This window comes from Chaetura pelagica, unplaced genomic scaffold (genome assembly GCF_000747805.2).
Source record: "Chaetura pelagica isolate M959 unplaced genomic scaffold, ChaPel_1.0 scaffold12, whole genome shotgun sequence".
In the NCBI taxonomy this organism is placed as follows: Eukaryota; Metazoa; Chordata; class Aves; order Apodiformes; family Apodidae; genus Chaetura; species Chaetura pelagica.
Window position 1 is genome coordinate 6,122,020 of NW_009952801.1, and position 12,341 is coordinate 6,134,360.

A 12,341-nucleotide genomic window follows, 5' to 3' on the forward strand; every position below is an offset into this window, starting at 1 on the left:
TTGCTAACTGACCATATTGATTCCTACAAATTTTCCCTGTATTCATTTTTTCATTTTTCCTCTGTTGGGCGAGTTGTTTCACTCTTCAATCTCAGTCAGGAAAAAAACCTGACAAATGCTTTCCTGTCTGGTATCCACCTGCACTCTAGTCCACAAGAGCTTCTGACAATCTGTTAACAACCTATGATTACTATGTGACTGATTCTACTGTTTGAATCGTAACACAATCTTTGCCACAATAAAAATCTTGCCATATAAAGTACCGCAATACCAAAAAGTTTAACTTGAGAAACCAAATTACTGTTCAAGTAATTCTGCTTATGTATTCTTATTTAAATACATTGCTGACTTACCTGGAAAGAATACTACTTAATACTCTTTTATAGCATCACCCATGAATGATACTCCTGTCCACAATACTGACAAGCCAAAAGAGCCCACCTACAGCATAGTGCTGCACTTCATATGGCTCAAGACTACACATTGTCTAGAGATCATATCCTTGGCAATATCAGTACTATTTAAAAAAAGCAATAGGATGGATTCTATAGCAGTGAAATAGCACTAATGTTTATATGTAGAACAACTCGGAATTGCTCAGGTCCTTGACACTTCTAAAGAACCCGTCAATAAAGCCCACACTGTTGAAGGCTGCATTTAGCCTGCCAGCAGAATGGTTTGGCTACTGCACATCTGAAGACATTCAGCACAACTGTTGACTGGCAGCCTCAGCACCTCTCAGAACCTACATATAAGAAAATAGGAGAACCCTGGGCCCATGAAACCCCTACATAGCATCGCACAAAGTCGTGATTTCCCAGCTCCATGACACTCCAGTTTCACTTTGCATTGATATGATTACCCAAGACAACAGAATATTGAATTAAGCTCCTCTCTCTTTTCTCCTCAAAATACCTCTGGTGTTTTTACATGAAGTATAAATGGGTCTTGTTCCTTTGCAAAAAGGAAGGATTACTAGCAAGCCAGTGACTTAAATCAACATATATAATAAAAAGTTTAGCAGGTTAAGATGAAAATCAAATTTTAAAACAGACTATAAAGGAATGCTTCGCATAAAGTCGTTGAAAACAAAAAAGGAAAACATTGTCTTTGACAATCAAATCCTAATGTCACTTTCAAACTGAAAAATAAGAAGTCTGTACCTTCCTAACACGAGATGATTTGTACAAAGACATTTTTGTACTTGCCCTAGTACTGGCTGGCAGCCTTTAGGAAATAAAAAAAAAAAAGTAAAAAGTTTCTTTCGAGTTGCAGCTATTCTGTGCACGGAAAAACCAGGTAACTCATACAACTATTTTCCACCTGTTCTAAGCAAACGAGGTGTTCCCAATTCTGGCAGTTTTATAAGAATCTCTTCCCTAAAATTTCAGTGAGCTGGCAACTGAAAATTCCGTAAGTAGCTCTTGACTTAATTCAGAATTAGCAGATTTTTGGCTGAAAAAATTCAGAAAACAGATTTAAGAGACTACTTGGGACTTGCTTTTGAAAATCTTACAGTAAGAAAGAGCAAGATTGGTTTTGAAATCTACATTTCTTCAAACTGATAAGTAGCTCTTGACTGCCAATAAATTCAATATAATCTAGTTTCATATTGAAGTGCAACCTCAACATGTATTTATATAAAATGTTAAATGAGAATTCCAGTTAGCCCTTTTGAACCAGATATAAAATAATTTAATCAACCCATACACATTGTTCCAACCCCAACATGCCACGGTAACATAAGAGAGACAGTTTCAGAAAGTTCAAAAAACAGAAAGTTTTTTGAGATACTTTAATACTAAAGAATGCAAACATATTGCTGTATGCATGCAGAAGAAACTGCAGTGGCACAGAGGTTTCAAAATGTTTAATTAAAATAAAGCTTAATTTCTTTAGAAATACTTAACATATATGAAATAATTGTTTGAATTATATCATTAACTTTCTTTCATAATGTAAACCATTACGTTTCAGGTTAAATAAATTGATGCAGAGTGATGCTGTTTACTGAAACTTTAGCAATGCTCATATATTCACTAGATATCAAATATAAACCAGTTAATGTGACAGACTGCAGAGTTAAATAACCTACAGGCCTGTATTACTCTCACTTAGCAAATGGCAGATATTTTTAATTTCTAAGAATGTTTTGAGTGGAATTTCTTGCCATGAAATTATCCTAGAAAAACAACTTCAAGAAATTAGAACTTGCAAGCAGCTAGTGAAATTCCTGAAATGTGTCTATATCCTGTAACAAAAGTGTGTAAGTTAGTGAAAGCAGTAAACACATTACCCTAGGGTCAAAGAACCAACAGCTCTGTAGCTCAGGACATCGTTTTGATGAATGTGAAACAGCTGGAATAAATATGTCAAGGGTAACAATTGTGCTCCCATGGTAGATCCAGCTGCTGCAAAAATAAACCCGGGGAAAAAAAAAACAACAAAGAGTAAAAAGAACCCAACAAAATAAAAAAACATCCCTCACACACCATACATTGCCACAGTTTCTGCACATCTTTTGAAAATAGAAGACACTCTGCAAATACCGGTTGAAAATTAATGCAGACATTAATTTGTTAAAAGTAAAAATATTTCATAAATTGTTTACAAAAAATCAACAAATGACTGATTTTCTAAATATCACTGAACAGCAATATTTTTTCTTAGTGGTTTATTTCCAGACTGAGGAACATTCGTACCCGCTAACGAGAAAGTTATTTTAAAAACAAACAGTTAAAGACTCATAGTAATCCTGTTAATACTTTATTAGTGTAATTTTTTAGCTTTCTATTGGACAGAACATAAATACAAACTCCAAAAAAAATTTAAGAGTCCTCTGCCATTCAGTAGAAGTGACCGTGGCAGTCTGCTTCATGTTTATTCTTTGTTACACAAACGAGAGGACGGGGAAGGGTGGGAAAAAGCATCAATAGAACAATTAGGCACACAGCTGACACTTACTGTACAATGATATGCACAAGTAATTTATAACAGCTATATTCATGAGATGTGCTCTTCAGATTTTTCCCTTGCAATATATGAGCTTTGCTCAGATGAGTAAAGATCACTGAGAACAAGGGAATTAACAAAGGATTAACAAATAAGACTTTTAAAACAAGTCCTTAAATAAACTAACGCAACAGAATGCAAAATTGTTCAGCAGAGAAATCATTTTTAACCTAGACTTCAAAACATTAAAAATTCATTTATTTTACAGTTATTCAAATACACATGCATTAAATGAAAATATTGCACAAAATTGAAATTTAGATTGTGGAATTCATATATTTTTATTTTGGTACACATTCTGGTAGCACTTAAAATTTAATGTTTAGTTCTAGCAAACACCAGCAGCACAAGCTTAAGGATGAACCAAATGAAAAATTCAATTGCTCATTTTCTCTTAAAAATAATTAAGGCTAAAATAAGTGCATTTTTTGACAATGGCACAATTTTCAGTGGCCAGTCACAGCACCCAAAGGCCAGAAAATACTTCCAGACACTTAAGTGCTGTATATTAACATTCAGATTTGGAGACTTTTTAGGATAACAGGCTGCATGGGTTGACAGGGCAGGTCATCAACATTTGAAATCATCAACAGGAAAACCATTTAAATAAAGGTACATACAAACTCTTTTTAAACAAAAAGTATTCATTTCTGATTATTTTTGCCAGTCAACAGGCACCACTGAATTAGGAAGCCACATTCTGTAATTAAAAACAGAAGACAAAAATTTAATACATATATACATATGCACACTCACATATGTGTGTATAGGTATATATATGTAATAAATTAAAAAAAGTAAAATTACTAATACACACAGCGTAGTATGTTCAGTTCACATTCCTAGAGATATTATTTTATTGTAGTACAGAAATGTACCAGATAATTAAAAAAAAATCCCAAATTTGCAAATGATCACTATTATCTTGAAATTTTTCATGGTACCTACAGATAGATAAAAGGTTTCACAGATTTGACAAAACAGTATTTGAACTTCCCACTTTTATACTGCATAACAAATTCAATGATTTAAAAGACAAATGAGATTTGTTAGGATCAATGATATATTTCCTATATCACCAAGTACAACTGCTGATTGATCTTTCATCAGTCAGATGCCAAGTATGCTTGAGCACCCTGACATCAGAGGAAGATACAGGCATGTAAACAATAGGAGCTGGCTATGTTGGTTACTTCACACAGAACTCAAGAATTTTGTAAAATTCTACAGCAATTCATCATCATGGTTTCTACAGAACCTGCAGAGAGGAAGGGGGAAGGGTTCTTACATATTAACCAACTTATCTTCCTAGGGATTATAAAAGAAAAGGATTTCATTTACAGTATTTAGTTCTGCAATAAAGAAAAAAACAAGTGCACTTGAGCCCATGCATACTGTATGAGAATGTTAACAGCACAATATGATCATCATTAAATAGTATGATAAAAGGCTACACCGCATTAATAGAGTCCATGAGAAAAAATTACCTATATATAGAGGCTTCAGTCAATTTAACTAGGTCTTTTGAAAACCTTCTATCTTCTCTGAGAATGCCTTCATAAAAGGTCTGTGCTCCCCTCTCATGTAAAAGGATCATTTGTTCCCATTAAGACACAAATTACTCTAAGGATCCTTACTCAGTAGCTGCATCTTACCCTGTGTCTAGTGTTCAGAACAAAATGGACTCTATAGGATTACTTTCTGTTCACCTGGACAGTGGTCTTTAAAGGGGTGGGGACTACGAAAAAGAAAACACAAACTGAGACATGCTGTGGCCAAACAGGAGTATTCAGTTGTTACTTTATTTCCAATTGGAAAGAAATTCTTCAATGAAACTAAACAGGATGATGTGGGGTCTTGATGTCAAATGTTTATTAAAATTGTATACTATGCAAAAAATAAAAAAAATATTTAAAAAAATACTGTAGTTTTATATCCTTTTTATTTTCATATATACACTGAGATGCGGTCAAGAATTTTGAAGTGTTTGCATATGACTAGTGAGACCCTTTACCTGCGAGGAACCATCTAATACTAGTATTTTTCCATATGAGGCTTACACACTAAAAGGTAAGGAATCTTTCAATTTAGTAGGACATTAACATTTACAACCCAAAAAAGTGTCGAATTTTAGTGGGCAGTTGTGTGTAAGCTGTGTCTTAGAGCAACTTCCTCATCTCCTTACATGATGTCTGCTCTCCTTGAAACATGTACCCCCTTCCTCCTACAACTATGATCATGACATATGTTCAAATAAATCAATTGAACATAAATATGATGTCAATGAAGTTACACGCAAAATGTTTGCCTGGTGCTGTAAGAGCAGAATATGACCCTTAAAGCTACAGAATAATCAGAATAAAGGTTTATTTCTACTGCACCTCTGCCTTCACTAAGATTCCCCTTAGATCTAACGTTAGTTTATTTTTCAAAACATGAAAAGTGAAGTAAATGTGGCATAAAAGCCACATTACCTCAAGTTTTTCTTAATTATTGTACTTTTAAGATGGGGCTGTAACTATCTCTCCCCTCTCCTGACTGCTTTTCCTGTTAGCTTATCCTATACAGGAATGTTAAGAGGGCCCTACAGAGCCTCAACACTCGTAAGGTAGAACAATTCTACCTGATTCTCACACATTGCACTATCTCCCAGTGCCGAAACACCCTATTCTTCCATTCTATCACCAGAGTTGTGCTTTACTTGGACAGTCTGGCACTTCTCATTACTGTGAAAACATTGACAGGAATGGAAGGAATCGGCTTTCTTATACATTGGGCCAGTATTCTTCTCAATGTTGCATGAAGACGCACCAAATCATTTAAGACACATAAACCCTTCAGGTAGTGGTTGAATTACAAGTGAAGATGAGACAATCCACAGGTCTTACAGATGCATTAATAACCTAATATGTGACACTAGAAGACTGGTGCAGAAATAACAGCATGTGAGTTTGAAGCCCCAGAGAATCTGCCCAAGTAATTAGTCCTGGACAAACATACACCAGCTTAATAGGTTTGAAGTGTCACCTTTTCTGCAATGAAGGCGCTTGAGTAGAATGTAGTCTTTGCTTATATCTCTGCATCTGCTTTGACCGTGAGTGCAGTTTGTTGAAGAGCTCATGGAACTTATTTTGTGGAAATAAGGTTTCTAGGAATCTCTCCAGAAACACGTACACCATTCTCTTATTCAGTTGAGTGTGCTGAAACATTTCAAAGACACGAAGAATGCCCTTCCGTGTTGTCTCAGCGCCTATGATGTGTTTCAGCTCATCTACAAAAATGAAAGTTACACAGTGGTTTAAGCTAAATTCTGCTTCTGTGTTAACAGCAAACTTAAACTGAACATTAAGTCTTTTAAATGACATAGCTTGGAACAACATTTAAACAATTCACAAGAATAGGGACATTATTCCAATAACAACATATGATAAGGATTATTAGACTTTAATACCAGACTCACCTGGCATTACCTCCAGTAATTTGGTCTTCCCTGCCACTCTTGTTCTCATTCTAATAGCTTTGTCCCTCCGTGGAACAGCCTCTGCTAAAATGCCATTGGGCCAAAAAGCATCTCTGTAACAAAAGCAAATCTGTCAAAACACGTTAAAATTTTATCAAGTGAAAGGCTCTTTTTAATCCCTGAAAGCTACCTCTTAAAACAAATATAAGAAAGCAATCTGCACACAACATAACACACAGCTCAAATATTAGAAAATGGAAAAGGCAAAAAAGAAATCAAAAGCAAGAAGAACAATACACTCGACCTACTAGTAGCTACCATACACTTTAGTGCAAGAACCAGATGAAAAAAAATTAAGAAAATATTACACATCAAAAACATCCAAATACCACATAGTTGTTACATAAAATACACCTAAAATTTCCATTTACCAATCAGTCTCTATTGCCAATGAGAGACTCAAGCCTTAGGTCTATTAATTGCTTTATTAGATCTCCATTGGTAGTTAAGCTATCAATAAGCTAGAGCTGAGATGAAGTAGTTCCAGTGTAGTATAAAGCCCAATGCAAAAGATGTGTGGCTCTATAAAAAGGTATTTTGCATCAGTAAATTACAAATTATTTTCCTGATTAAGCAACACATAGTCTTACTTGGTTTTATTAAGAATAACAGGGTATCTGTAAAGTATAAGCCTTTGGCTGATACTTTATCCTACTTAACATCTACCACCCCCATCCAACTGCAGATGCCATTAGGCCTTTTAGGAAAGAGAATGACAGAGCCTTTGATACTTTGAAACTCAGGATTCAGTTCTGTTGTACCTGCCCACATGCAAAACATATGGCTCTAGAGCTAATGCAGAGATGCCAGTTACTATAGTAGTCCTCTAATGCACATACTTCCTGAAAATTATCCTTATCCTGTTTGACATAAAATTTTAATTCCTGGTCCTAGTATTTGTATTACTATAATTATAAATTATTAAGCGTACGAATAACATATTTTTCAAAGTTGCTGTTGCCCTGAATCATAAAGGGGTATTAAAAACTTCACTCTGACAGGAAGTTATCTTAAGGCACAATAAAACAGAAATACAGAATGGTTTGGGTTGGAAGGGACCTTAAAGATCATCTAGTTCCAATCCCTCTGCGTGGCCTCTCCCACAAACAGAGCATTTGATACTTTCAAATTCAAAACTTCAGTTCCATTGTATCTGCCCACATGCAAAACATATTAGCTTAGAAGCAGGGGTTTTTTTCTAATAATTGTTTGCCTTTCAAGGCAAGGCATGCACATGCCTTCAAGGTAAACAAGACCATTCAAGCAGTAATATGGAATTTGCATATATACTCATACTCTAGCTCTCCTAGACTGGCTAACAAAGAGCTTCTAAAGGAAGAGGAGAAAACTCAAAAATATTCTTCTTTATGTGACACTTTCTCTCACTTAACACATGTAAAAAGCAGTGAATGCTCCAATCGGAGTTCTCTACTGTAATAATAATTTCCTCACTTAAAAAGAATAGGAAGGCTATACAGATACTAGACATTCAGTACCAAGTACTTCATACTTAACATCTATGATAAAAGACATACCTGAAGCGTTTCACTGCATCTGCTACTTGCTCAGGAGATGTCATCCAATCAACATGATCAACTATTTTTCTAAAATCAAAGCAACAATTCTCATTTAATTTTTAAAACAAAAAAACAAATAGGCATATAGTTTTAAAGAACACTCCGGGGCAAATAAAGTAAAATTCCAGCTTTCTTCAATTTCATAATTAGGTTCTATAAAACTACATACTAGGAAGGCAAATTCTCAGGATAAAAATCTAAGCTCACTGAGCACTCCTAAAGCTAAACCCTTTTTCTACTTGAGTAGAAGCACAATGACTAGGCAGGCTGAAAAACTGATGTTGCATCTGCCATCAACACTAGATAAATGTTCTGATTGTAGAGTACTCCTTTATGGAGCACTCTTCAAGTTCTGATTCTGTAAGCTAAGAACCTACTTAAAATCTCAAATTACAATACTTACATATGGAGTTACTTATTAATCTTTAACAGGAGAGACAGACTGATCGTAAACTCTTTGACCATCAACACATACATACAGCTCAACGTCCAAATCTAGTATGTTCACAGAAATGACACATGCATCCGTGTATCAGCATAACCCCAGGATTATCTCCCTAAATATAGTAAGTATTTTGTTTTCTAAAGAATAGGAAAACACAATTTTGCTGCAGAACACCATTAAATCCCAAGAATCTGCTAGGACAAGGTACGACGGTTGAATTAGAGGAAGAGGAAGATGCGAGTATGTGGAATAGCTCCAAAGGCAGAAGGAAAATAGTTCTGCACACGTGTGCAGTGAGAAAGCAGCAGCCTGTGCACAAACTCAGCTAGTTACACTACAATCTGAAAATAAGAAGTATTCACAGCCCTTAAATAGGCCAGCATGTTTTAGGGAGCTCAGACCTCATGATATTTGTCTCCTGGACATCCGGAATTATTTGAAAAAGACCCTGTGCTATTATAATTACATGGTTGCATCATACCACAAGAACTGTCTATATGTTTCACAATTATGATGAAAAAAACCACAAATATAGTTGTGAAGTGTAAAAAGTAATGATACGGTGAGGAATGTCCTGAAAAAGTAATAGGAAACTGCTTATCATCTGCCAGAAATGAAGTTTTTTACTCGTGGCACTAATCCAAAATGATAATATAGTGCCAACCTTGTTTCTAGATGTTGGTTTTTTTGTTCTACATTTTTATTTATATTTCACAAATAAATAATTAGAAGGGAAAACCTGAAAAAAGTAGATTTCTAAGCCGAAGTCAAGAAATCTTACTTATTTAGCACTACTCATTTGTTTGCATTTGTACAAAAATGTATATACGTGAATTTTGAATTACAGAAAACATGGGGGAGGGGGGGGGGAGAAGAATCCCCATAACAGTTCTTTCCCTTCTCCCCCCTCCATCTTTCAAAGTGTGAGAGCAAAAGTTTAACATAGTAACTGTACAGTTCACATTATTTGATAATGCTGATGTCTCATTTGTGCCATCAAAGAGATGCAAACAGAAATACTGCAGAAAGTAATAAACAACACTAACAACAAAAAGCACGGTGTAAAACACTGAGCAAAAAAGCACAGACACCATCAATATTACATTTATTCACATATAGGTGGAGTTTTGTTGACATGTCAAAGCTCTTTTGGAAGTTTTCTAGCATGTAAGAGTTACTGAAATTTGTCTTTCAGCAATGTTTTATGTTTATCTCCATTTTGCACCACATTGGTACTTGGCTTATTGATCCTCTTCAAATGGGACTGCATTCAGATCTAATCAGCAATAATTTAGTAGTACCAAAGAGGATTTACAGACACAATCTACATAGTCTCACTCACACAGTCGCTCTATGTAAGAAAAACAGTACCTATTAATTGTGTCACCATATGTTGCTCTAATAAGTTGCTGAAGCAGATTTTTTATATTTCTTCTTAACCACTGATTTCTTTCCTTTAGATCAAAGACTTCATCCATAAGGAGGAGCATTACTCTCAGCGGAATATTGTCATCCACCTGATCAAGCAAGTGAAAGTATTAGTAAATTTATTTCAGTTCAGTTAAGAAAACTACAGTTCTAGTAGCTAACTCTCAGGCCAAATGCTTCATAAGCAGAACAATGACAAAACACTTTGCTTTATTTTTTACTGTAATCTGAAATCTTTCCTAAATCTTCTGTAACATCACTAATAGCAAAGAAAGATTGAAAATTAAAGGTAAACTAGGCTTAAACACACTGAATTTTTAAAGTAAGACAAAAAGTAAGTTTTATTTCACCGAAGTTGAACAAAGGTAATGTAAGTACGTATGTCCGAAAGAGAGAGCTTGTCCCTGGTTTCCTCCTTTGGTGGCTCTGTTGCCAAATGCCTAGCACGAAAAACTCTGGAAGAAGCATTTCTCTGCCATCTTTTTCTTCTGGATGCACTGTGCCAAATTCAGAACGTCCTATGAACAATGACACTTCACTGGAATGAACTGCCTTTTATTTAGATATTATTCTGAACTGTATGGCTATTAAGTGCTTTTATGCTTGTAGATTTAAAAAAGTACAAGCATTCTATTATTTAACAGAAGATATTGCTCAGATTGACTTAAAAAAAACCCCCAAAGTTATGGAAATCCTAGAATAGAGGATTCAGCAACTGCAAGCTTTTAAAGATGGATGGCATACACTTGAACTAACTGTCAATATTTTTTAAAATATTAAAATTTGAGGCAGAGTCTACTAAATTCTTTAGTATGAAAGTATCAGATTTTCATCTTAGTTTTTATTAATGTTTCTCTTAGAGAAATGACAGCAGTTTCTCATGGCCTGCTTATATGCCAAAATACAACCCTGCGCACTGTTAAACTATTACAGAAAAAGATCACATTTGAAATCACAAATAGTCAAATAACAAATCAATTTGATTTTTACCAATTCGTTATTAAACTTATAACTTTATAGAATAACAACCTTAAATTGAAATCTACTATATACTCAGCAAAATTTATTGACTGAATCCACCTTCTCTGAGTTTTGGGGTTTTTTTATTAGGATTTTTACATTCTAAGCAAAATATTCAGAATTTTGTTTTGTATTTGCTACCTGACACCGCTCTACCTGGAAGAGCAGTAGTTGGTACTATATTGTTCATCCTATGTTGGAAAAAGTAGCAAGCTTTCACAGCTATGTGGACACCTTTTGGTGGACTATATCTGTATATACAGCTGAACAGGGACAGTGGATTCATAATCCAGCTGAAGATTCTATAAACCCATGTCTTGTTTTTACAGTACTGCTTCTCCAAGTAAAATTCCATTCAAGCTGCCATATTTTTTCTCTGATTGAGAGACTGTAAGTTATGAACAATGTATCTTAAAAAGAACAGTTGAGAGTGGAAAGGTTTTAAAATGCTGGAGATCTGCCCTTCAGAAACACTTAGTATGTTAACTTATAAGCTATCAAGAACTGTAGCTTTTAACAATTTTACAGATCTATCAAACAGATGCAGGGAAGCTGCTAATATACTTGAAAGGTATTTTGTTTTGCCTGTGCAAAACAGAAGCCTCAGGAGTATCACAGATATACATCTGCAATTACAGATTTACAGATACAGACTAATATAGTGGAAAATAACGGAAAAAGAAAACCCAGAAGAACTCAAGGCTATGCTATTTGAGCAAAAATACATCTACCAAGCCATCACAGTAGTTACGCACAGGAAGACAAACAGGAATGCTTTGATGTGACCAAAAAACTCAAAACATGAAGTGAAGAACAGGTGCAGATTTATTACCATAACAAATTGCATATAATCATTGGTAATCTTATGGTATTTCTGTCCTACTTAGAGGTATTTCTTTTTTCCAATGGTTTTCACATATATGATCAATGTTTCAAACAAAACAATAGCAAAATGCCATAGCTTATGATAATATCAAGAGCTTAAACTTCACTTTCAAGCCTCTAACATTATTGCTTCATATATTTTAGGTATCCACATACTAGAAGTTTATAATTTAGGAACACATTCTGAAGCTTGTTTTTTTCCCATAAAAATATAGCAAACACTAATTCTGATCCATTAAATAAATGCTTCCAAAAAGGTCACATTGGAAATCAGAATTCATAGAATAGCAACGGAAATTATGCCAACAGTCTAATACCTTATTATCTTCAAACAGACAGAAATTGAAGAGAAGAAGGGAAAAAAAACCTCCGAACTCCTAGCCACAAAACTCAAGAACAGTAGCATGTACACTGTAAATTAATCCACTGTTGTGTAAACTGTTTTAGTGCTAAT

General features: G+C 34.7%; 1 protein-coding gene across 1 annotated transcript in view; it reads right to left on the bottom strand.

Moving 5' to 3' along the window:
* Window positions 1–5,754: 5,754 nt before the first annotated feature.
* The window catches only part of SNX13 (sorting nexin 13), a 37,233-nt gene continuing 30,646 nt past the window's right edge, over window positions 5,755–12,341 (bottom strand). Inside the window, exons 22-26 of the mRNA XM_009994949.1 lie at window positions 9,926–10,071; window positions 8,068–8,136; window positions 6,473–6,585; window positions 6,040–6,283; window positions 5,755–5,936 (exon numbers count right to left, since the gene is read on the bottom strand). Coding sequence (XP_009993251.1) covers window positions 5,897–5,936; window positions 6,040–6,283; window positions 6,473–6,585; window positions 8,068–8,136; window positions 9,926–10,071 — 612 coding nt within the window. The 3' untranslated portion in view covers window positions 5,755–5,896. The remainder of the gene's footprint in view (window positions 5,937–6,039; window positions 6,284–6,472; window positions 6,586–8,067; window positions 8,137–9,925; window positions 10,072–12,341) is intronic.